We start from the raw sequence: 27525 nt of genomic DNA, 5'->3' as shown, positions 1-27525 counted from the left end.
AAGATGTAAAAGATCTGTATGCTGAAAACTATAGAAAGTTTATGAAGGAAATTGAAGAAGATACAAAGAAATGGAAAAAACACTCTGTGCTCATGGATTAGAAGAAGAAATATTGTTAAAATGTCAATACTACCCAAATCAATCTATATATTCAATGCAATCCCATCAGAATTGCACCAGCATTCTTCTCAAAGCTAGAACAAGCAATCCTAAAATTTGTATGAAACCACAATAGACCCTGAATAGCCAAAGTAATAGTGAAGAAGACCAAAGTGGGCGGCATCACAATCCAGAGTTTAGCCTCTATTACAAAGCTGTAATCATCAAGACAGCATGGTATTGGCACAAAAACAGACACACAGACCAATGGAATAAAATAGAGACTCCAGAATTGGACCCACAAAAGTATGGCCAACTAATCTTTGACAAAGCAGGAAAGAACATCCAATGGAAAGAAGACAGTCTTTTTAACAAATGGTGCTGGGAGAACTGGACAGCAACATGCAGAGGAGTGAAACTAGACCACTTTGTTACACCATTCACAAAAATAAACTCAAAATGGATAAAGGACCTGAATGTGTGACAGGAAACCATAAAAACTCTAGAGGAGAAAGCAGGAAAAATCCTCTATGACCTCAGCCGCAACAATTTCTTACCTGGCACATCTCCAAAGGCAAGGGAATTAAAAACAAAAATGAACTACTGTGACCGCATGAAGATACAAAGCTTCTGCACTGCAAAGGAAACAATCAACAAAACTAAAAGGCAACCGATGGAATGGGAAAAGATATTTGCAAATAACATACTGGACAAAGGGCTAGTATCCAAAATCTATAAAGAGCTCACCAAACTCCACATCTGAAAACAAATAATCCAGTGAAGAAATGGGTAGAAGACATGAATAGACACTTCTCTAATGAAGACTTCCAGATGGCCAACAGGCACATGAAAAGATGCTCAACATCACTCTTCATCAGGGAAATACAAATAAAAACCACACTCAGATACCACCTCACACCAGGCAGAGTGGCTAAAATGAACAAATCAGGAGACTATAGATGCTGGAGAGGATGTGGAGAAATGGGAACCCTCCTGCACTGTTGGTGGGAATGCAAACTGGTGCAGCTGCTCTGGAAAACAGTGTGGATGTTCCTCAAAAATTAAAAATAGATGTACTCTATGACCCAGGAATAGCATTTCTAGGAATTTACCCAAGGGATACAGGAGTGCTGATGCATAGAGGCACTTGTACCCCAATGTTTATAGCAGCACTTTCAACAATAGCCAAAATTATGGAAAGAGCCCAAATGTCCATCAACTGATGAATGGATAAAGAAGTTGTGGTTTATATATACAATGGAATACTAATTAGCAATGAGAAAGAATGAAATATGGCCTTTTGTAGCAATGTGGATGGAACTGGAGAGTGTTATGCTATGTGAGATAAGTCATACAGAGAAAGACAGATACCATATGTTTTCACTCTTGTGTGGATCCTGATAAACTTAACAGAAGACCATGCGGAGGGGAAGGGGGAAAAATAAAGAGAGGGAGGGAGGCAAACCATAAGAGACTCTTAAAAACTGAGAACAAACTGAGGGTTGATGGGGGGTGGGAGGGAGGGGAAAGTGTGTGATGGGCATTTAGGAGGGCACCTGTTGGGATGAGCCTGGGTGTTGTATGGAAACCAATTTGACAATAAATTTCATATAAAAAAAAGAAGAGAAAGAAAGAAGAAAATAAAAGCACTGAAGTAATGAAGCCAATGTGAATTATGGGAAACTATGAACCTATGAACAGTATCAAATTAATTAGTGATTTCAAAATTCTAACAGTATCCCCCTATATACAGGAGATACATTCCAAGACCCCCAGGAGATGCCTGGAATCCCAGATAGTATAAAATCCTATATATACTATGTTTTTCTGATACATACCTATGATAAAGTCAATTTATAAATTAGGCACAGTAGGAGATTAACAATAATGAATAATAAGAACATAGAACAATTATAATAATATACTGTAACTAAAGTTATGTGAATGTGATCCTTCTCTCTCAGTATATCTTATTGTGCTGTACTCACCCTTCTCTTTGTGATGCAGTGAGATGATAAAATGGCCACAACATGAGATGAAGGAGGTGAAGGACACAGGCTCTGTGATGTAGCGTTAGGCTACTACTGACCTGACGATATACATCAGAGGAAGATCACCTGCTTTCACACCATGGTTGCCTACAGGTAAGTGAAACTGCACAAGGCAAAACCACAGATTAAGGGAAACTGCTGTAAAAGGATCAAATGGGATCAATGGTCAAATGGGATTTATCTGTGCGGTGCAAGGATGCTTCAGCACACACAAATCCATAGAGGTGGTGCACCACAGTAACAGAATGGAGGCTAAAATTCCTCTGTTCATCTCATTAGATACAGAAAAAGCATTTAGCAAAATTTGACATCCTTTCATGATTAAAAACTCTCATCCAGTTAGATATGGAGGGACATACCTCATCGTAATAAAGACCATATATGCCAAGCCTACAGCTAACCTCGTACTCTGTGATGAAAGCTAAAAGTGTTTCCTTTAAGATCATAAACAAGCCAAGGGTACCTCTCTCACCACTTGTATTCAACATAGTATGTAAAGTATTAGCCAGAGCAATTAGGCAAGAAAAATAAATAAAAGGATTCAAAACAGGAAAGGAAGAAGTGAAATTGTCTCTGTTTGCAGATAATATGATATATATATATCTATATGAATATATAGATATATTCATTTATTAGTGCTAACAGATTTTCTTATGGAGTCTTTAGTGTATACTATATATATGTATATATATATATATAGTATATATATAGTATAGTATAGTATATATAGTATAGTATAGTGTATATATATAGTATAGTGTATACTATAGTATACACTAAAGACTCCATAAAAAAATCTGTTAGCACTAATAAATGAATTTAGCAAAGTTGCAGAATACAAAGTCAACATACAGAAATCAGCTATATTTCTCAACACTAACAAGAACTATCTGAGAGAGAAATTAAAGAGCAATCCCGCTTACAACAGCCCCACAAACAGTAAAATATTTATGAATAAATTCAACCAAAGAGATGAAAGTTCTGTGCATGGGAAAACATTGAGATATCGATGAAAAACAAACTGAAGGAAGCTGTAAGAAATGGAAAAGGTGGATAGAATGCTAATGTGATAGGAATTACTGTCTGAATTTTCCAACCTTTAATGGTAGCAATGTCTGTGATTGCTCTGGAGCTTCAGTTTATTTAGAAGTGGTGGAGAGGGGGCACCTCTTACCTCTTCCCTTTCTTTCTGCAACAGTCTATATTCGATGAGTATGTTTCCCTTTTCCCATTGTACCCTGTAAAATGCCAAGGCTAAAGGTAGAGTTGTATACATAATTATGGTAACGTCTCTAGTCTTTCCTCAAGGAGACTGAGGTTTTTTTCATCCAATGACCTCTGGGCCTGTTAATTGGCTGTTAATTAAAATTCTAACCCCCAAAGGGATTGTGTTAAGAAGTGTGTGTGTGTGTAGGGGGGTAATTAGCTTTAGATAAGGTCCTGAGGGTGAAGCCCCATGATGGCATTAGTGTCCTTGTAAGAAGCGAAGTCTACAGCCCCCTCTCTCTGCCATGTGAGGACACAGCAGAAGACAGCCGCCCCAAGCCAGGAGGCAGGCACTGAATCTGCCAGGACCCTGATCTTCGACTTCCCAGTCCCCAAAACCTCGAGAAATAAATGTTTGTTGTTTAAGCCACCCATTATGTAGTATTTTGTGATAGTATCCCAAGCTGATATAATGCCCAGCATAAAATAAAGTTTCAAATTATAAGTCACATTAGCAAGCAAGAAAAGTAATCAGGGGAACCACCCAAAAGAGGCACACCCACAGATGTCCTTGCCATTAGAATGATCAGACAGGGGCTTTTAAAAAACTATAATGATTACATTCAAAATTTTTGTGGTAAAGGAAGACCATGAACAAATGAGAAGCTTCAGCAGAGAGATGAGCATTATGCAAAAGAAGCAAGTGAAAATGTTAGATATGAAAAATGCAATATCAAAAAACATAAAGCAGAGCATACATTTCCATAGGGTACTAACTCTTCCAGCATATGAATAATTGAAGCCCCAAATGTGCCAAGAGAAGTAAAGGGCTGGAGAGATTGTTTGATTTAGTCCATTATCTTGGACTTTTACAAAATTGATGAACAACGGCATCACAAACTGAAGAAAAAAACAAAACTCACCAAACCCAAAGCAAGATGAATAAAAATAAAATCACATGTAGCCACCATATTGATGGTAAACCAAAGGCAATTAGAAAAGCCTAGAAGAAACCAGGCAAAAGCAAACACTGAGTAGAGGGTAGTAGTCATAATGATGATGAGTGACTTTACTGTGAGAAACACTGACAATAAAATATCGTCTTTCAGATGACAGAAAAAGCTATCGACCTACAGTATTCTATTCAGTGAAAATATTCTTCAAGATGAAGGGAATTTAAGGGTGTTTCAGATATTTTAAAATTAAAAATTCACCCGCGGGAGAAGACCACCACAAGAAAAGTTCAATAAGCCTTCCAGACTCAAAGATGATTGACTGTTTAAAACAAAAATAATGGGAGTGTGTTGTGTAGTGTTCAGCTGGTATTGAATGACAGTAAGGGGCCAGCAAGGAGCAGGACAGATGGAATTTATTGCTGTAGGTTTCTTACGTTGTTTCTGGTTAGAAAACAATTGTTTGATGAGGTCCTCTGATAGATTAAAATGTCTTTTAACTACTAAAACAACTTCAAAAAAAAGCTACAGAGTAGTTTAAGAAGTTAGTCAAGGAGAAGAAGTGTTAAAGAAGGCAGCAAAGGATGAACTGAACAAAAGCAGAATAGACAGGGCAAAGAGAAAACAATAAAACTGTAGGCTCAAACCCAATCACACTGTAAGTTACTTTATATTAAAATGGAAAATCACCCCAAACTAAAGGAAGAGATTGTTATGTTTAATAAATAACCAGACCCATCTATATCCTGTTTTCAGAGAAATGCACATTAAATATAAAGTCACAGATAAATGGAAAGTAAAAGTGTTGGCAAACACAAGACAGAAAGCTGGCCTGATATTGACATCAAACAAAGCAGATCTCAAGACAAGAAGTCCTACATGTGGGACATTACACAGATATTAAATTACCAAAACATGAATCCACAGTAGTCATAAATGTGTGTGCAACTGATAACAGAGCCTCAAATTCACGAAGCAAAAGTTGGACATGTTAAAGGGCAAATAGAAAAATGTGCAAACACAGGTGGAGATATCAACACATCTCTCTCAATAGTGAATAGAACTAGACAAAAAAATCATAATGGTATAAAATGTATCTGAAAACCACTGTCCATCAACTTGAACTAATTGAAATATATCTCTATCTATCTATCTATCTATATCTAGATATATATCTTCCTCTCTGCCCATCCCCTGCTTGTGCTCTCTCTAAACAAACAAACAAACAAAAAAAAACATTAAAAAAATACTATCAGAATTCACCTAAGAAGAAATAGCAAGGTTTAAATAGCCCTGTGTATACCAAGGAATGAAATTGTTATCCAAAACCTTGCTCTGGTTGGATTTTCCAGGAAGCCAATGAGACAAGAACACGAGCTACAGGTTGTGAAGAGAGTGCCCTTGGGGTCAATGTCCACGGAACAGAAAGGAAGGAAGCGGGATTGGGGACAGCAAGAAGTACAGCCAGGACTCAGAGTCAAAGGGGGCCTTCGTGGCCTTGCAGAAGGTTCTGGAGACAGTCTTGGTGTGCAGAACTCTCCGGAGATGGCTCAGGTGGTCAGGGGCTTTATCTCCAGCCAACCAGTCACTAGGAGCATGTGGCCCTGAGAAGGCAGGTTTTCAGCTAAGGCAGCCCTTGGTGGGGCAGGCTCAGACATAACAGCTGAAAACATCCTCAGACTCTGAAGAAATAAGTCCTTTGTTCCTCAAGGGGCATCATCACAGCGTCCACCATGAACTTTCTCAAAGAAACCTCCAAGCCCAGATGATTTCATCAGTAAATCCCACCAAACATTATAAAGGAAATAATACCAATCTCAAATAAGCTGTTTAAAAATATAGAGAGACAGGGCGCCTGGGTGGCGCAGTCGGTTAAGCGTCCGACTTCAGCCAGGTCACGATCTCGCGGTCTGTGAGTTCGAGCCCCGCCTCAGGCTCTGGGCTGATGGCTCAGAGCCTGGAGCCTGTTTCGGATTCTGTGTCTCCCTCTCTCTCTGCCCCTCCCCCGTTCATGCTCTGTCTCTCTCTGTCCCAAAAATAAAAATAAACGTTGAAAAAAAAAAATTAAAAAAAAATATAGAGAGACAGTGCTTGCTAACTCATTTGGTGAGGTCAATAGAATCCTGATAGAAGAACATGACAGTGACATACAATGAAAAGAAAATTACAGACCAGCGTCTTTCATGAACACAAATGCCAAAATCCTCATCAAAATATTAACAGATTGAGTGGATAAAAATGTGGTATAGATACACAATGGAATATTAGCTATAAACACAGATGAGCTCTTGCCATTAATGACAACATGGATGGGCCTAGAAGGTGTATACGAAGTGAAATATGTCAGTCAGAGAAAGACAAATACCATATGATTTCACTCACATGTGGAATCTAGACACAACAAAACAAAGCAAATGAACCAACAACATTACCACCAGAAACAGACTCATAAATACAGAGAACAAACTGGTAATTGCCAAAAGAGTAGGGACGGGGGTGGGAAAAATAGGTGAAGAATATTAAAAGGCACAAACTTCCAGTTATAAAATAAATAAGTCACAGGAATGAAAAGTGAAGCATAGAGAACATAGTGAATAATATTGTAATAATGTCGTATGGTGACAGACAGTGATTAACTTGCCATGGTGAGCATTGCACGTGTAGAATTGTTGAATCCTATGTTGTATGCCTGAAGCCAACATCACATTGTGTGTCAACTATACATCAATAAATACATTACTTGCAGGTTAAAGAGGGTGATAGACCATGATTAAGTAGGGTTCATCCCAGAAATACAAGAAGGATTGGTTTATTAGTTTAAAATCACTATAATACACCATATTAGCAGAATGAAGGAGAAAAATTCAGATGAGCATCTCAATAATTACAGAAAAGGCAAATTGTTTTATGATTGAAAACAAACAAAATCCTTGAAAAGTAGAGACAGGTGGAAACTTCTTCTATCTGATACGTGGCATTCATGAAAAGCCTACACCTAGCATTTTGTAAGAAGGAAAGAAAAATAAACCATGAAGACTGGAAAGGAAAAAGTACAATTCTTACTTAAAATGAAACTAGCAAAGTCCCAGGATGCAAGTTAATGTAAGTTAGCTGTATTTCTATATGTTTGTAATGAACCACTGAAAACGAAACTTTCTTAAATACCATCTAGAAGATCAAATTCCTCAAAAAACATCTAATGAAAGGTGTGCATGGCCCCATGTGAGTTTCTGTGGTCGCCAAACAATTACCACAAATCTACTGGCTTGAACCAACAGAAATGTGTTCTCTTACAGTTTGGGAGGCCAGAAGTCCAAAACTGAGGTGTTGATAGGCCATGTGCCTTCTGAGGCAGGGGGAGAACACTTCCTCCCCCTACGACCCTCACATTGTCCCAGGCAGACCCAGCTGCGACAGAGAAGTCTCTCCACCTGCCTTTCCACGTGGCCTTCTCTTCCAGGTCTCAAATCTCCCTGTGCCTTTCTGTTATGAGGACACTTGTCATCAGATTTAGGACCCACCCAGATATTCCAGGACGATTTTATTTCTAGACCCTTGGCATAATTACACCTGCAAAACCCTTTAGTTATGGAATGAATGTTTGTGATCATTTCCACTCTCAAAGTCAGATGCTGAAGCCCTAATCCCCAGTGTATTTGAAGACAGAGCCTTTACAGAGGTAATCAAGGTTAAATGAGGTCATAAGGGTGGGGCCCCGATTCCATAGGATTCTTGTCTTTATAGGAAACAGCAGAGCGTTAGCTCTCTCCCTGGGAGAAGGAGGCCCTCTGCAAGCCAGGAAGAGAACTCCCATCAGAAACTGACCCCCCCACCCCCCGGCACCCTGGTCTTGGACCCCCAGCCTCCAGAGCTGTGAGAAAATGCATTTCTGTTGTCTAAACCATCCAGTGTGTGGTGTTTTCTTATGGCAGCACTAAGACACCCTCTCCAAGATCACATTCGCAGATTCTCAGTGAGCGTTCTTGGGGGACTGCCTTTCGACCAGCCACAGACCCCTACACTGGCGACCACAAAGGATGGGGAGGGAAAGTGACAAAGGCTAAAAGGTAAGACCTACCATACTCATTATTGGAAGACTCGATGTTAAGATGTCCATGATTTTTATACTAATTTATAATGAAAATCTCAGCAAGTTTTTTTTTAAGAAACTGATATGCTGAATTTAAAAATTCAAAATATAACAAAAAAGGAAGCCTGTTTATCTTGTTGTAGAGTCAGGCTCCTAATTTTTTAATGCAATTTACTCTGTAGAATCAAAAGTAAGTTATCTCCATGATTCCTATTTCTGCTTTTCTGAGACTCCACACAGAGATCCAGGACGATTAACATTGCCCGCCTTCATTCCCCATTCCTGTTGTTGAAACAACAGGCTGTCTTTTCTTCAAGCTGGCTACTTGTTTGGAGGAAGCTGCCTTTTTCAGTCCATTTTGAACTCAGCAGTGATGGACATACTCTATCTTAAGCCCTTGCTTTGGTCCTTCTCGTGTCTGGGACCATTATTTAATGGTTCTGGTTTTCAAGTATATTTTAGATTATTGTGCTTCTGTTCTCCTTATTAGTTTTGGGTCTCTTTCTGAGAGGGGAACAGGAAAGACATTTTATTCAACCATAAGAACATTGAAATGTTTGCTGTCATTGATGATCAATCTCCAAGATCATTACTGGACTGATGCTCTATGTTCCTATAAAATAAATCTCCCAGCAAGGGAAACTAGCCAAAATATTTTTTGTAACCCATGTCTAGTGGTAGTTACAAGGGGTTACATTATATAACATGAATCGCAACATTTATTTTTCCTTTTATTGTCAAACTTTATTTAAGTTTTGGTTAACGTATTGTGCAATATTGGATTCAGGAGTAGAATACAGTAATTCGTCACTTACCTACGACACCCAGTGCTCATCCCAACAAGTGTCCTCCTTAATACTCATCACCCATCTAGCCCATCCCCCACCCTCCATCAACTCTGTTATCTGTCATTAAGAGTCTGTCTTGGTTTATTTCCCTCTCTCTTTTCTCCCTTCCTATATACTCATCTGTTGTGTTTCTTAAATTCCACATGAGTGAAATTGTATGGCATTTGTCTTTCTCTGACTGACTTATTTCACTTAGCATTATACTCTCTAGCTTCATCCACATCATTGCAAATGGCAAGATTTCACTCTTTTTGATCACTGAGTAATATTCCATTGTGTGTGTGTGTGTGTGTGTGTGTGTGTGTGTGTGCGCGCGCACACGCGCGCGTGCATATTTGTGTATACCACATTTTTTTTATCCATTCATCAGCCAATGGACATTTGGGCTCTTTCCATATTTTGACTATTGATAGTGCTGCTATAAACATTGGGGTGCAGGTGCCCCTATGAATCAGCATTTTTCTATCCTTTTCTATGAATACCTAGTAGTGCAATTGCTGGATCCTAGGGAAGTTCTATTTTTAACTTTTTGAGGAACCTCCATACTCTTCCCCAGAGCGGCTGCACCAGTTTGCATTCCCACCAACAGTGCAAGAGGCATCAAGAGGCAACATTTCTAAACTCTAAGCTATGTTTCTAGGTTTACATCTATCAAGTCATTACTGCTGGGATTTAGTTACAAAATTTTTTTAACTTTTATTTATTTTTGAGAGAGACAGAGCACGAGCAGGGAGGGGAAGAGAGAGGCACAGAATCCAAAGCAGGCTTCAGGCTCTGAGCCGTCAGCACAGAGCCTGATGTGGGGCTTGAACCCACAAACTGTGAGATCATGACCTGAGCTGAACTTGGATGCTTAACCAACTAAGCCACCCAGGCATCTCTCCATGTTACTTTTATACCCATTACATTTCTTTCTCCTCTTACTCTTTTGGTAGATGGCTGAGGGGGCATTAACTTATGTTCCATGCTGAAATTATAAATGTATTTGCCAATTAAATTTATTTCAAAACTTGAGATCATTTATAAGAAGATATGTTCAATTAAAAAAAATTGTAGAGTCAGAAGATGCAGACCACACTGTTTTGTTTATTATTCGTCATTCTGGGCTTGTCACAAGACTTCTATGATACGCAATTTGCAGCCACATAAAAAGAGTAATAATGTCCACTCAAGGCCTTAAGGATCACTAAGACGTAATATACAAAAATGTGTTGTATATTGTATATTGAAGTATATTGTATTGCAGATTGTGTACAACAAAGCACAATACAAAACTCTTATAATTATTTTCACTCATATTAGCCTCATATACAAGTAATAGTAATGATGATTTTAATCTCAGTCTAAAATTAAGAAAAGTAGCTGACTTTGGACGTTGATAACTTCCCTTCAGGGAGAATTGTTTTTGTTTTGACTTTGTGTTTCTGAGCAATTATCAATACAAATTGCTTAGGAGAGACTCGGTATCCCCAGGTGTTACATCATTGCTCTTAGGGGAAAACTACTTAGTTATCATTCATAGCACAGCTGTGTCTCCTTGCTGGGTTCTTTTCCACAGGAGGACATGAACGTGCCTCATTAATCGGGCCAGTGAATGAGGTGGTGAGAGGCAGCACAGCCTCCTTCCGCCAGCACAAAAGTCATGGTGATAATTGGGCAAAAGTGGAGATAGTCTAGGGATATATCTGCTCTATTTAGTTATAAAGAAGAATATTCATCTTGTACTTCAGAAAAAGAAAGTTTCTCTTCTAAGTTTTTCTTGCCTGACTTACCAACACTGAAAAGTTTACTCAACTGAATTAGGGTAAGTGGGCGAGAAATTAGGTTGTCTTGGGTAGTATTACTAGAAGTTCCTCAACATCAAAATAATTTGTATATAACCTTTCAGTTCTAGTTTTCTCTACCATGTAGGACATCTAATAATCTCTAGGTCACTATCTGCTAAGTGGAAATGGTTTTACCTCTCTACTCCTGTGTCTGTACCCCACCTTCTATGTTAACAAGATGTATTAAGAGCCTACTAGGTGCACTCTAGGGATCATACGTCTAATAAACTAAGCGTGTGCCACAGTGAAAGGGGCAGTGGATTTGTTGGAGAGTGAAAATGAAGATCTCAGTTAGAACCATGATGCGTGACATTAGCTGTACATTTGCTCCTGGTGATGACGTGAACCTGTGTATGGCTGTGGAATCTGCTGCTGGGGGGAGCTGGGCAAGCAGAGACCCACGGCCGATCATCAGTCCCCAGTGAGAAAGTGAAACCTCAGGAGTGAAGATCCATGAAACAGGAGAGAAGCAGAAGATGGTGTGAACACAGGTGGAGGGAAGGAGAAATGGATGAGAAGATGAAGTGAAGGGAAGAGGTAGAGTGATGGTGTGAACACAGGTGGAGGGAAGGAGAAATGGATGAGAAGATGAAGTCAAGGGAAGAGGTAAAGAGAGTGATAAAGTGATAATGGTAAGAAAAGGGGTTGTCCTATCTTGGAGGAGAGTAGAGTTATTGTAGAAGTTAAGTTTTGGTTACTGTTTTTGTAGGGCAAAGGTAAACCCAAGTGGCTAAGATAATTGAGAAAAGACACTGGTTTTAGAAATTAGGGCCACTTTGGTGGGTGCCTGGGTGGCTCAGTCAATTAAGTTTCAGACTTTGGCTTAGGTCATGATCTCCCAGTTCGTGGGTTTGAGCCCATGTCAGGCTCTGTGCTGACAGCTCAAAGCCTGGAGCTTGATTTGGATTCTGTGTCCCCCTCTCTCTCTGCTGCTCCCTGGCTTCTGCTCTGTTTCACTCTCTCAAAAATAAAGGAACATTAAACAAAATTAGGGCCGCTTTGTCTTTAAGATGATATTTTTAATATATGGTATATGAGAGAAGCCAGATTGCTTTTTTGAAAGTTTGTGCTTGTAATTTTAAGAAGAAACTTCTCTTTCAGAGTTTAATAAAGGCAAAGGGTGAGGAACACAGATTTACTGTTACTATGGCTTTTATGTATTGCCAGTCTCTGTGCCTAAACCTGGGGTTAGTCACTGAGAATACAGCTATGAAATAACACAGCTTCATGTGGCTCAAAATTCTGACTGGAAGTGTGCCAGGAGTGAGTCATTGTATGGACGAAAGCCAAAGTATAAGTGAGTGGTAGAAAACCTGTATAAAATCAAGAAAGACATAAAAGTATGAATAACCAGACTTTAGGATACTGTAAATAATGGAATCAATAGTACAGGAGGTCAAATAATTTTTATAATAAAATAAATCAATTTCTGGATCTGAGAAAAAATAAGTGGTAGAAGATAGGTGGCAATACAGAGAAATTTGAATCAAAGGGATAAATTTGACTCTTACAAGGAAATGGCAGAATTTGAGAATAAAAATCTGGAAGGACAGAGTGGGATTCAGGCTCACACCAGCCACAGGTTAGACCAATGGTTCTCCACTCGGGAAACTTACCCCACATGGGACTTTGGGCAGTGCCTGGGCACTTTTTTTTTTTTTAATTTCAAGCATTTATAATTTAAAATTCTCATGTCAGACTCCATAAGAATTGTGACATACTAAAGGCATAACCAATATCATAAATGTTTAGTTATTATATGACCACTTAGAAGTAATGCTAGGATAAATACAATTCTCAAACAAGACCCACAGTCAAATACTTGGAGGGCTCTGTCAATGATTATGAATTTTTTCCAATAGTATTAGAGAGATCTCTGTACAGAATGTATTCTATGTATTTTTCTTGTGATGAGAACTTTAAAGATCTACTCTCTCAGCAACTTTCAAGTGTACAGCGTAGCATTATGGACTATAGTCACCATGCTTATCTCTCTAGGACTGACTTATTCCATTGCGTCTATACACCAGTGTCTTTATCCATTCCTCCATCAATGGACACTTAGTTTGCTTCTATGACTTGACTATTGTGAATAGTGCTGCAGTGAATGAGTGAGCATTTTCGTTTACTTTGGATAAATACACAAAAGTGGAATTGCTGGATCGTATGGTTGTTGTTTTCTTTTTTAATTTTTTGAGGAACTTCCATCGTATTTTCCATAGTGACTGCATCAAGGAATCTCTTTATTTGAAAATATCTCCAAAAATTTTTTTTTGTTTAGACAGGGTTGGAAATTAGTTCTATTTGATATTCATGTGATTTTGTTCCTTACTGGAATCAAAATTAAAATAATTTTATTTTAAAAGATTAAACATAAAGTTACTGATTTAAATTCTTCAGTATACACTGCTGCTATTATTGACACAAAGAAAATTCCTCCAGTAAAGAACTAGCCACATTAAAAGACATTTAATGACATTAAATCAAAGTTCTCTTTTATATACTCTAGTGGTAGAGATACAGATTACTAGTTTTATCAGTAAATTTTTGTATTATAATTCACATTTGGACATTTTGTTTGATGTTCAGAAAAGAAAACTATACAATAGCCCATTACAATTGTCCATCAGAGCTTAAAATTTACATTATCTGAACCAATAAAAATTTATATTATCTGAAGCAATGAAAATGATATCTTTTATAATAAAACATTTATCCATATCATCAATGTAATGCCTGATTTGAATCTGGCTATAAGGGTTTTGAATATACTCATTATTGATTATTCCATCTTTAGAACTACTAGTGACAAAAAAGAAAACAATGGTCAATGACAGCCACTTTGGTGGATTTACACTCCTTGGATTCCAGGGGCAGCCACAGCTGGAGATGATCATCTCTGGGGTTGTCTTTCTCTTCTACACCATTGCCTTGATGGGAAATATGGCCATCGTCCTGCTTTCTTTCCTAGATGACCATCTCCAGACCCCCATGTACTTCTTCCTTAGGAATTTGGCCATCTTGGATCTCTGTTATACCACAAATATAGTCCCACAGATGTTGGCCAATATCTGGGGCAAAGACAAGAGAATTACGTTTGGTGGCTGTGTCCTTCAACTTTTCATTGATATGGTACTGTGCTCAGTGGAATGTATCCTTCTGGCTGTGATGTCTTATGACCGATTCAATGCTGTCTGCAAGCCTCTGCACTACATGACCATTATGAACCCCCAACTCTGTCGAACCCTGGTGGCCATGACCTGGGGAGTTGGTGTTACTAACTGCATGATACTTTCACCCTATGCCATGAGTCTTCCCCGATGTGGGAACCACCATTTGGATCACTTTTTTTGTGAAATGTCTGCGATGATCAAGATTGCGTGTGTGGACACCACAGCCATGGAGGAAACCACATTTGCTATGTGCCTGATTATAGTTCTTGTTCCCCTTCTTCTCATTCTGGTTTCTTATGGCTTCATTGCTGTAGCTGTGTTGAAGATCAAATCTGCAGCAGGGAGACAGAAAGCATTTGGGACCTGTTCCTCCCACCTCATTGTGGTGTCCATCTTCTATGGGACTGTTATCTACATGTACATCCAGCCAGGAAACAGTCCATCTCAGGATGAAGGTAAACTTCTCAGTATCTTTTATTCCATTGTTACTCCCAGCTTGAACCCCCTGATCTACACACTAAGGAATAAGGAGTTCAAGGGGGCCATGAAGAAGCTGATTGGAAAAGAAAAACATTCCTTGGAAACAACAGGACAATGATTCTTACTCCCAGCAATTTCCAATATGGAAATGTTCACCTGACATCCCTTAAATGTAGACAAGATATTTTGTAGACATCAGCTGAGAGAGGGTACTCTAAATACATACGATAATAATTATGATAAAATCCAATGTACAGAAATCCGTATTTATTTATGTTAAAATGTTTATTTTGAGAGAGAGTGAGTGTGCATGTGCACAGGCATGAGCAGGGTAGGGGCAGAGAGGGGGAGAGAGAAAGAGACTCCCAAGCAGGATCTGCACTGTTAGCACTGAGCCTGATGCAGGGCTCAATCTCATGACCCTGGGATCATGACCCAACCTGAAATCCAGAGTACATTGCTTCACTGACTGAGCCACCCAGTTGCCCCCAAAGTCCATATTTAAAATAAATTCTTAAACTGAGATGCCAACACTAGAGATTGCTTAAATTATGCACTGATTCTTTCAGAGGACACATGTCCCAATTATATTGACATTCATCAATTTAACTCTAATCTTCTCCCTTCATTATGCTAAGTAAAATTGTCAGGATGTCAAGGGGACTAAAAGCTGTTCTCGTCACACCCCATGTTTGGGATGTCTTCGCCTCCAGCATTCTAGGAATATCTCCACATAGGGTGATCTCCAGTGTGAGGACAACTGTGAGACCACTAATAAACCAAGAAGACCATGAGTTCCAGCTACCACTTATCTTAAAAGTGAGGTGATGCTAATTACACCGAAAATGTCTTTCCTCTGACATCTTCCTCTGTCTATATAATTACTCAACAAACAACCCAATTCTTTGAGCACAAAAAGAAAAACATGTTATGTCACATTCCAGTGACTGTTGTTAAGATATTATAACTTTTCACTTTCCCACTTGGTCTTTTTTACTGATTATTTTTAGGGCCAGCATGGAGATCTTACCACAGCACCTGTTTGAACTGTACTAACTCCCTACTCTGTGTGCAGAGTAGAAATACTCTTTTCCCAACTTGGGGAAAAATTAGCACATGGGAAGGTGATTCATGGCCACTGAAGTGACCTCTCATATTTGCCTTTCGCTACAATGTTGTTTGTTTTTTAGTTATTTCTCCATCATTTTGGTCAAACTGTAATCCTTTCCATATTTAAGAAGAAAGATGAATATTGATACGTAGAGACCGTTGAGAGCTGTATTATCAGACTGAAGCTTGAGGCTGAGACTTTTTGATGACTTCCTCTTTATTTCTGGTTCAGTATCCAGTGTCACTTCCTCTGGCTCCATTTCCGATCATGTCAGGGTCCTCACATCTGTCACAAAATCCCATTCACACCAAAGAGGTTAAAAAAGATGGCTATAACAATTCATTCCGTGTCTAATACCTGCCTATAATCCTGCCCTCCTCCCCTGGAAGAACCATGATTCTCAATGTGTGGATTCCAATGTCTTCCTTTGTTTTATGGATGATTTACCTAGGTATGCATCTCCCAGGAATATGGTATAACTTGGATATTTAAGATTTTTTGTGTAAATGAATTCTGTTGTGCCTGACTTCCTTCATATGAGTAACATCCCATTTTCATGATTTATGCATGTCTAAGCATTTCAGAACTTCATTTATTTCCACAACTCTGATATTCTGAATAGAAAGTAATAATTTATCTCTCCTGTTCATAAAGGTTGTAGTTTTTAATAACCTATAATTACATATGTATTAATATCCACATATATACATTCCAAAGCTCTTTTTATGAATTTTTTTCCTAGATATTTGATGCGTTTTTATTCTATCGCAGGTTGTATCTTTAACATTTTTAATTTTGTTTTTTCACAATGGCTGTTCAAGCAAAATTGATTTCAGTATTGACCCTGTATTCACATTTTACCCAACATACCTGCTGAGGCTCCTAATTTATCCAGAGATTATTTTAGACTGTCCACATATACACCATTATTATGTGTAAAAAGCAACCGTATATACACCAATATTCATCAATATTATGTGAAGTTTTACTTGTACCTTTTCGAGTTATGTGATTTTAATTTTTCTACTCAATTTATAGTACTAGCCTGCCCTGCCAATGATGAACGTAGTATGTGTGACATTGCTTATGTAGTTCCTAATATCAAAGGGAGAGTTTTGATTATCTCACTATTACTATATAATAAATGTGATGTGTTTTATCTTGCCACTTTTTATCAGCTGTTATTTTTTTACACTCCTTACATTCTAAGATTATTTTATTTTTGTCATAAATAAATATGAAATTTTATGAAGTATTTTTCTGTCTGTTGTGAAGACCATGTGATTTTTTTCGGCTTTGCTTTATTATGTTGTAAATTATATTTATTGATGATTTCTATGGTTATACAAACTTTACCTTCACAGAGTAGGCCTAACTTGGACCAGAATCATTATCTTAGTTTATACATTCAGTTTGTTACTTTTGTTGACAGTTGTTTTTTTTTTTTTTTTTTACCAAAACTCATAAGTGCTATAGGCCTATAATTTTCCGTTTCTATAAAGTTCTTTTCTGGTTTTAGTATCTAAGTTATGTTAGATTCATGAAGTGAGTGGAGTTGCCTCATTTTCTATAATCTAAAAGAACTCAAGATTGACACTGTGATCTTTCAGTGCAGGGTCCTCTAGCCCATGACCATGACGTCCCCTCCTTCTATCTCATTAATGTGTGCAGTTTTTCTGGGGGGCCCCTGCATGCATTTTACAAAGATTTATTGCTAGGCATTGAATGTTTCTGATCCTGTTGTAAATGGTAGTAAATGGTATTTGTTTAAAAATATTTTTAGTTGGTTGTTGCCACTGTATAAAAATATGTTTTGTGGGTTGTTTTTTTTTTTTTTTGGTATATTGACCTGGTATCCAATGAATTTGCTAGCCAAATTATTAATTCTAATTTATTTGTATATCCTTTTAGAGATTTTTGTGTATTTTATCACACAATCTGCAAATAATGACAAATTATTTCTTCCTTTCTGAAACTTCCTTTTTAGTTTTCTTTTTTTTTTCAAAAAATTTTTATTACATTTATTTATTTTTGATAGAGACAGAGCACAAGTGGGGGAGGGGCAGAGAGAGATGGAGACACAAAATCTGAAACAGGCTCCAGGCTCTGAGCTGTCAGCACAGAGCCCCACGTGGGGCTCGAACCCACAAATGGTGAGAGATCATGACCTGAGCCGAAGCCGGACACTCAACTGACTGAGCCACTCAGGTGCTCTGCTCCTCCTTTTTAGTTTTCTTTTCTCTTACTGTACTGGCTGGGTTTCCAGCAGAATTTTGGCTGGAAGTGCCAGAAACTGTCCTGTTCACTGACAGGGAGGACGGCATCCCCTATTTCACCTCTGAGTTTAATGATTTGCTACAGGTTTGTGTTAAAGACTGTTTTCTTTCTTTTTTTTAAATTTCTTTTAATGTTTATTTATTTCTGAGAGAGACAGAGACAGAATGCGAGTGGGTTAGGGGCAGAGAGAGAGGGAGACACAGAAGCAGAAGCAGGCTCCAGGCTCTGAGCTGTCAGCACAGAGCCAGACGTGGGGCTCGAACTCACAAACCGTGAGATTGTGACCTGAGCCAAAGTCGGACGCTCAACCTACTGAGCCACCCAGGTGGCCCTGTTTTCTTTTTTAAAAAGATTTTTAATAATTTATTTATTTAAATTCAAGTTAGTTAACATACAGTATAGTATTTATTTCAGGAGTAGAACTCAGTGATTCATCACTTACATACACACCTAGTACTCATCACAACAAGTGCCCTCCTTCTTGTCCTTCGCCCATTTAGTCCATACTCCCACCCAACACCCCTCTGGCAACCCTCTTTGTTCTCTGTATTTAAGTTTCTTATGGTTTGTCTCCCTCTGTTTTTATCATATTTTTCCATCCCTTCCCCCCATGTTCATCTGTTATGTTTCTTAAATTCCACGAGTGAAATCATAAGATATTTGTCTTTCTCTGACTTATTTCGCTTAGCATAATACCGTCCAGTTCCATTCATGTTGTTGAAAATGGCAAGATTTCACTCTTTGATTGCTGAGTAATATCAAAAATAGATTTTTATAAGGTGCTGAATTTTATCATATTTTCTTCTATATGATTAAAAGATTTTTTAACTTTTATTTATTTATTTTTTTTTGAGAGAGAGAGACAGAGTGGGAGCAGGGAAGGAACAGAGAGAGGGAGACACAGAATCCAAAGCAGGCTCCAGGCTCTGAGCTGTCAGCACAGAGCCCGACACAGGGCTTGAACTCACAAACCGTGAGATTGGGACCTGAGCCAAAGTTGGATGCCAAACTAACTGAGCCACCTAGGGACCCCATCTTCTATACGATTTTTTATCTGATTTTATTCACTTATGTGGTGAATCATATTACCTGATTTTAAACATTAAGTGCTTCCTTGTTTTCCTGGAATAAGTACAACTTGGTCGTGATATGTTTTCCTTGCCACATACCATAGGATCTCTTTTGTAGATGGCTGGTAATTTTCCCTAATCAACTAATAGTTCATTGAATTTGAGTAATTTCAAAACATTGATCTTTTTTTAGTTTCTAGACACATCTTTCCTTTGCTTCACTGTTTTAGTGATATTTATACATGAATTCCAATTGAACATATACATAATACCCTTGGTAAACTTTAATAACCATATTTTTCTTGCTAATATTTTGAATTTTTTTTCAACGTTTATTTATTTTTGGGACAGAGAGAGACAGAGCATGAATGGGCGAGGGGCAGAGAGAGAGGGAGACACAGAATCGGAAACAGGCTCCAGGCTCTGAGCCATCAGCCCAGAGCCCAACGCGGGGCTCGAACTCACGGACCGTGAGATCGTGACCTGGTTGAAGTCGGAGCTTAACCAACTGCGCCACCCAGGCGCCCCATCTTGCTAATATTTTGAACATCTTGTTCATTTTATTTTAATTTTATTCAGCTTCTTCATCTTGACCTCATTTTCCTGTAAGATTTATTCAGCCAAGTCTGTATTCTGTGTTTCAGAATTTTATTTCATTTCTGTTGTTTTCTTCCCCATTTGTGTTCCCTCAGCTAAACTCCATTACTGCTCATCTCTTACACCATGTATTTTATGAGTTCTTATATTTCTGAGCTGTCTGCTAGTTCCACAGAGCTAATTATTTCCTGATGTTTTTCTTTTTAAATGAAATGTGATCCTGTAACTTCATCATCCGTGTGTAACACTTAAGGAATGAAGTGATGGGACCTGGGTGGCTCAATTGGTTAAGTGTCCGATTTCAGCTCAGGTCAGGATCTCGCAGACTGTGAGTTCGAGCCCTGCGTCGGGCTCTGTGCTGACAGCTCAGAGCCTGGAGCCTGCTTCGGATTCTGTGTCATCCTCTCTCTCTGCCCCTCCCCTGTTCATGGTCTCTTTCAAAAATAAATAAACATTAAAAAAAATGAAGAGTGAGGTTAGTGCCCCTCCTCATCTGCTATTTGCTTCTCTCCTGACCCTTTCATGCCCATTGGGTATTATTATTATTATTATTTTAGAAATATGGAACTCATTTCTTATTTCTTATTACTACATTCAACCTGAAATTTCTTTCCTGGACCACCCATTTCAGAATATTTGTGTTGGGAAGGAGCAAAGTCTATGCTCTGAGCTTGAGAATGTTCCTTCAGACCCAGGGTCACACACATAAGGGAGATTTTAGGCTATCGTGTTGTGACGTGAACTCACAATTCCTGCTCACAGTCTGTTCACAGTCCCTCTCCTCACCACATACATAACAAGAGAAAATATTCTTCAGAAGGTCTGTCTCAGTGGTGTCCTGTGTGGTTCTTCCAGAAGTCCAGATGGATATAAGAACCATCCCCTGATATGCTCCATCCTGCTCTGTGTTCAGGAGGCCCCTTAGCTTACCTCCTTCAGCTTCTCAAAGTAGGAGGCATCCTTTCTTCTGCATATTCCACTGTCTGACCTTCACTAACCCTGGAATAGTTTTCTATTTTAGGATCCATGTTTCAGAGCTCAGCTGCTTAAATAAAGCTGCATTTCCCCTTTATTATCATCCTTATTGTTTTGAGGTGATTTCTCAGAGGAGGAGAGGAAGTAATGATTCTCACAACACTAATGCTAGAGTTTTGGCCTATCCTTATAAATAATCTCTAGGGTCATTGACAAGACTTACACTCTCCGATCCTATTACCAAGCTATTCAACAATAAAAACTGCTGAAATTTTGCGGGATCACGTATCTATAAAATGTCAGTTTCCAGGGAGTGTTAATTGGCCAGTGTGTCCTCAATGGGAATAACAAGCCAAAGTTTAAATAACAAATTATGGCTTTCAGGCATAACATAACTCTATCAAATAATCACCACCATAACCTCTGACCTCTTCCATCCATGGTTGTGACTCCAGGACAAACTGTCAGGGGCACTATTGCTAAAGGCGCCCTTCTTTGTAGAAGTCACAAATTTCATTGTTATTGAAATATATTTGAAAGTTTAAGTTAAACAAAAGCAAATGTGACAGAAAAAAATAAAACTTACAATCATGATTATATGTGGGTTAAATGTCTCATCATTGCCTATGTTGCCTTGTGACAATCTGTAAGTTCTGGACACATGAATTTCTTGCACAGAAACTGCAGTACTAACACCATCAGTAGAAGTGTCTCATTGATGAAACCAGACACAGAAATGTATTTTGAATTGCAAAGCATAGTTATTCATTTGGTCTTATATTACTATTACTTCAAATAAATGATGGTTGTAATTTCCATGCAGAGTTGAAAATGAGTCAGTTAACTATGGAAACTCCTGGGGTTTTTTAAAAATGATTTTCCCTGGGTGATGTACAATATACCTTAATTGCTAATGAGATAACCCAGCATCCCTAAGGTCTTCCCAGACTCAACACATTTCATCATTGCTGTTTGGGGAAATGACCTGTCATCTTTCACACTGCACGTTTCTCTTCCCAGTCATATAAATAGGATGATTCTCCTTGGACAGGAACAGGAGTGTCTCCTGTATGATCCCCATGGCAAGTGGGAGAAATCTTGTAAGTAAAGAATAATTACATTCTCAGTGTTATTTAGGTGAAGAGAGAAAGAAACATTCCCTACTTTAAAAATCATGTTGTATTTAAATTAGTTTACAAAATTCTCAAAGAAATGTACAAAAGAAGCTTCTGGCTTTTATATGAATTTTCTGTCCTTCAAAGTCCGAGACATATGTTTAATCACATGTAATGAAATGTACACTAGAAATGAAAATGAATATTTGTGTTTTTAATTTCTATATCCAGAGTTCATAAATTCATTTTAACAAACATTTTTAAGACCCTAGGAAGTAGTTTATAACACCGCTATATACATAAAAAGTTCATGTCTGTGAAAGAAAGAGCTAACGTTTGTTTTACGAGGTAACGTAATAAATTCAATTTTGTGTACATGTGGTATGGGAAGTTACTGTTATCAAAGTCAGTACAAATTCCGAAAAACTAGCTAAAATTTTAAATCTGAGGCGCAAAGGATGAGAGGGCCAGAAGACCTAGGCTGTTAGTTTTCTATGAAAAATTGGTAAGGGAAGCCTTGTGACACAGGAGGAAGGGGAGAAAGGAGAGCCCGTTAGAACACTCTGGGGACAGAGCTAGCAGGGAGGGTGCCCTGGGTGGGGGGGGGCAGGAGGGCAGCTAGGTGGTGTCTTTGGGAAGGCAAAGGGCAACGCTGACATGGGGGCACTAACCTGCCACTGAGAATTCAGGTAGAAAAATAACGTGGAAAAGACCGCTGGTTTGGAAGCTAGGAATTCATTTCTGTGCATGAGAGACATTGTTTATTTTTTTAATTTTTATTATTAAGATTTTATTTAAATTCCAGTTAACCTACATGCAGTATTTGTTTCAGGTCTACAATTTAGTGATTCAACCTATACAGCACCCAGTGCTCATCACAAGTGCCCTCCCTAATACCCATCATCTGTTCCTCCAGCCTCCCACCCACCTCAGGAGGGACCTGTTTTAGTTGAATATTTGGGTTGAGCCTTTTTTTTTCTTTGGTAAAGTATAATTAATTCACAGTTTTATGCTAGTTCAGGTGTACAATATAATGATTCAGTAATTTTCTATCTTTCTCCAGGTTCATCACAATAAGTACACTCTTAATCTCCATCACCTATTTCACCTATCTCCTCCACCCCCCATCTCCCCTCTGTTGATCAGCAGTTTGTTTTCTACAGTTAAAAGTCTTGGTTTTTGTTTCCTTTTTTCTTTGTTCATTTGTTTTGTTTCTTGAATTTCACATATGTGTGAAATCATGTGGTGTTTTTCTTTCACTGGCTTATTTTGTTTAGGATATAAACTCTAGCTCCATCTACCTCTTTGCAAATGACCAGATTTTGTTCTTTTTGATCGCTGAGTACTATTTATATGTGTATGTGTATGTGTATATATATATATGTATGTGTATGTATATATACACACATACCATTTCTCCATCCATCAGTCAATGGTCACAGGTTGCTTCCATATCTCGGCTATTGTAAATAATACTGCAATAAACATGTGGGTTCATGTATCCCTTTTAGTTAGTGAGTTCATTTTCATTGAATAGCTCAGTAGAGACATTAATGTATTGTATGCTAATTTTAATTTCAATTTTTTTTGAGGAACCTATATAGTTTTCCACAGTTCCTGCTTGAGTTTTTACAAAGACACCACTTTTTTTTAGGTATGAAAGGAAAGAGTCAGATGTGATCAGCAAAGTTTCTTTTAACAAATCTCACATATTCATGGATGTTTTCTCTGTGCCGATCCTGAGGGGAATCATGAAATATGAACACAAAAATAACACAGCTCCCCCTCCTGAGGTGTTTTAACATTTCATATGTATGAGTCATAGAATGGAAGTTCTTGTAGGATGAGAGGAAGGACACAAATGAATATCAGAGATTGAATGTAAAATGAAGAGATGGAAACAGGAAGTAGTGGATGGTGGACACAAAGTTCAGATGAAAAATGGCATCTGAAGGGACAGTGGGAGGAATGCTGTTCTGGGACCATGTGGGGAAGGGCAAATAGCATTTGGAAACCCAAGTTTTGAGATGAAAGAAGAAAGTTTGACTTTAAAATCTAAAGTCAATTGGTCACCTGGGTGGCTCAGTCAGTTAACTGTCCAACTCTTGGTTTTGGCTCACGTCATGATCTCATGGTTTTGTGCTCAAGCCCTGCTTAGAGCTCTGTGCTGATAGCATGGAGCCTGCCTGGGATTCTTTCTCTCTCCCTCTCTCTCTGCCCCTCCCTGCTCATGCTGTCTCTGTCTCTCAAAAATAAATACATAAACTTAAGAAAGTTTAAGATATAAAGTCAGAAAATTTACATAGCAGAGTGAAAATGGAGACCCAAACTGAGCCCGTGCAGTTTAAGTATTAGAAAAGGGGGTATTAGAGGTATGAAACCTGTGTTTTCTATGAACCCTTGAATGAAAGAGACAATGAGTGATCACAGATTCCAAACCCCCTTCCCAGCACCCCGATTAATAAAGAGAAGTCCACTGGATTTCACCAGCCTTTCATCAGGCTTTTCCTATGAGATTTTGCAGGTTTTAGCCATGGCATAGAAGCCTACAGAAAACTGAGAGTATGGATCTAGTAGACAGGTCACCCTGGGATAAATTCTAGACCTAATTGGATAAACAGAACAAATACTCAATAAGATGTAAATACTGATGTGTTATTTGATTATATGATACGTTTCTTGCCAGCTATAATTCCACTAATATTGTTCATAAACACACTCGCTTCCAATATGTCACAGCTGATATTAAGAAATAGGAAAATGGTCAACAATAGCCATTTTGGTGGATTTATACTCCTTGGATTCCCAGGGCAGCCACAGCTGGAGATGATCATCTCTGGGGTTGTCTTTCTCTTCTACACCATTGCCTTGATGGGAAACATGGCCATCATCCTGCTGCCATTACTGGATGAACGTCTCCAGACCCCCATGTACTTCTTCCTTAGGAATTTAGCCATCTTGGATCTCTGTTATACCACAAATATAGTCCCACAGATGTTGGTCAATGTCTGGGGCAAAGACAAAAAAATCTCTTTTGGTGGCTGTGCCTTTCAACTTTTCACTGATGTGACACTATGCACAGTCGAATGTATGCTTCTGGCTGTGATGTCTTATGACCGATTCAATGCTGTCTGCAAGCCTCTGCACTACATGACCATTATGAACCCCCAACTCTGTCGAACCCTGGTGGCCATGACCTGGGGAGTTGGTGTTACTAATTGCATGATACTTTCACCCTATGCCATGAGTCTTCCCCGATGTGGGAACCACCATTTGGATCACTATTTTTGTGAAATATCTGCAATGGTGAAGATTGCATGTGTGGACACCACAGCCATGGAGGAAACCTTATTTGCATTATGTTTTTTTATTTTCCTCACACCACTCCTTCTCATTCTGGTTTCTTATGGCTTCATTGCTGTAGCTGTGTTGAAGATCAAATCTGCAGCAGGGAGACAGAAAGCATTTGGGACCTGTTCCTCCCACCTCATTGTGGTGTCCATCTTCTATGGGACTGTTATCTACATGTACATCCAGCCAGGAAACAGTCCATCTCAGGATGAAGGTAAACTTCTCAGTATCTTTTATTCCATTGTGACTCCCAGCTTGAACCCCCTGATCTACACACTAAGGAATAAGGAGTTCAAGGGGGCCATGAAGAAGCTGATTGGAAAAGAAAAACGTTCCTTGGAAACAACAGGACACTAATATCTTTTTATGAGAAGTTTCCAATTAAGAAATTGGTCCTGTGTAACATACAAATCATTGCCAAATTATTTTAGTAGTACTCATCACCTAAAAGTGAAAATTATACCTAAAATGTTGCTTATGTTTTAGCATCAATGTACCAAATTGCCAAGGGTTGATTCTAAACCACGTATGTCTCTCAAAGTCACGAGTTATCACCTTTGATCAGTCATCCCCACCTGCAGCCAGAGAGCAGGCTGTATGGAGTCCAAGCATTGTACTGTGAGGGGAAGGAGGGAAGACTCTACCAAACTGGATTCCAGTTATAATTTATCAAATATCTTTAAATTATCATGACACTTTAACAAAAAGAAAAAAGTTAATGTTCTAACTATAAGTTTTTACATGACTCTACAATTTGTTCGTGTGAAGACAAAATCATTTCTGTTCAGATCTTAAATGTTCCTGCCATGTCTATTTACTTTCAAAGAATCTTAATATATTATATAAACTGGATAAAATATATTTCTACTTGTAGCTGTTTTCTGCCTGAATCAGGACTTTCTCAAACTTAGCCTGTCAAAATAAAATGTGAGAATAAATTGGATGCAGAGTTTGATATTATAACACTGCTAACAAATCATTCTTGATTTCAAATTTCTGAGTTCATTACAGCAGGTACATTAATCTTTTTCATTAATTTGTAGTAAGTAAACAATACATGGAAAAATAAATAATGTGTTTATTAGCTCTTTTTTATAAGGTCAGCATAAACTTGGCTTCAAAACGTTACAAGGATATTACAAAATAAAAAAAAGGAAAAAGAAAGAAAATGAAGGGAATTTTTTTCAATATCTTTCATGAACATAGATGCAAACATCCCTAACAAAAGATTAAGAAATCAAATCCAGAAATAAAGGTTAACATGTCAGTCAAGTGGGTTCACTCCCACTATGCAAGATTGGAGTAACATTGAAAATCAGTCACCACATGATTCTGTTAATGTAATCCATAATATTAACAAAATGAAAGTAAAAACAATAAAGTTATTTCCATAGATTCAGTAAAGCATTTCAACATTCATTTACTGGAAAACAAAGGCTCTTAGCAAACTTGGAATATAAACAAGTTCTGTATCTTGATGATAATTAAGTTTCCATCAAACATATTTGAGGAGGAGGCTAAACAACTCGACCAATAGGATAGTATGGAGTCCAGAAGGAGCTCCAACACATAGACAGCCAACCAATTAATGACTCTTGTGCTCTGTAGTGCAGGAGGGAGAGGACAGTCTTTCAATACGTGGCTCCAGATCAACTGACGTCCTTGTGGGAGAAAAGATACTTAAACTTATACATAAAAATCAATTTCAACTTGATTATAGACATAAGTAAAACAAGATGGATTTTAATGATATTATTCATGAATTTTGAATAGGAAAAGATCTATTAAATAAGACTGAAACTTTTAACCATAATAGAAAAATTTGACTAAATTGAAATATAGTAAAATTAAGACCATACCTTTGTGAAAAGGTCCATTAAGAGAGCCACTCCGTGTGTGTGTGTGTGTGTGTGTGTGTGTGTGTGTGTGTATGTCTGGCTGGCTGGCTGGCTGGCTGTCTCAAGGAAAGAATTTCCATCCAGACTATACAAAAAATTCCTACAAATCAAAAAGAAAAAAATGGAAAATCTAACACAACAATCACATATCCAAATGGACAATACATAAAAATATACTTAAGTTCAGGGTTATGCTAAATGAAATAAATCAGACAGAGAAAGATAAATACCATATGATTTCACTTACATGTGGAATGTAAAAAAGTAAAGCAAAAAAAAAAAAAGCCAAAACAGACCCATAAATACAGCGAACAAACTGTTGTCAGAAGAGAGAGGGGTGGGGGATGAGCAAAATGAGTGAAAGGGAGTGGGATATACAGGCTTCCAGGAATACAATGAATAAGT

General features: G+C 38.1%; 2 protein-coding genes across 2 annotated transcripts; both read left to right on the top strand.

Moving 5' to 3' along the window:
• Window positions 1–13896: 13896 nt before the first annotated feature.
• Window positions 13897–14959, top strand: LOC121018364 (olfactory receptor 2W1-like). The gene has a single exon (XM_040457104.1). It carries the CDS (start codon window positions 13897–13899, stop codon window positions 14842–14844), a length of 948 nt encoding a protein of 315 aa, XP_040313038.1. The 3' UTR covers window positions 14845–14959.
• Window positions 14960–24631: 9672 nt separating this feature from the next.
• Window positions 24632–26165, top strand: LOC121018365 (olfactory receptor 2W1-like). The gene has a single exon (XM_040457105.1). The coding sequence runs from the start codon at window positions 24632–24634 to the stop codon at window positions 25577–25579; it is 948 nt and encodes a 315-aa protein (XP_040313039.1). The 3' UTR covers window positions 25580–26165.
• The last annotated feature ends 1360 nt before the right edge of the window (window positions 26166–27525 follow it).

Source organism: Herpailurus yagouaroundi, unplaced genomic scaffold, assembly GCF_014898765.1.
Source record: "Herpailurus yagouaroundi ecotype Mexico unplaced genomic scaffold, PumYag 219, whole genome shotgun sequence".
NCBI classification, from domain to species: Eukaryota; Metazoa; Chordata; class Mammalia; order Carnivora; family Felidae; genus Herpailurus; species Herpailurus yagouaroundi.
The sequence above is the reverse complement of the archived record's forward strand: the minus strand, read 5'-3'. Positions and strand labels throughout refer to the sequence as shown.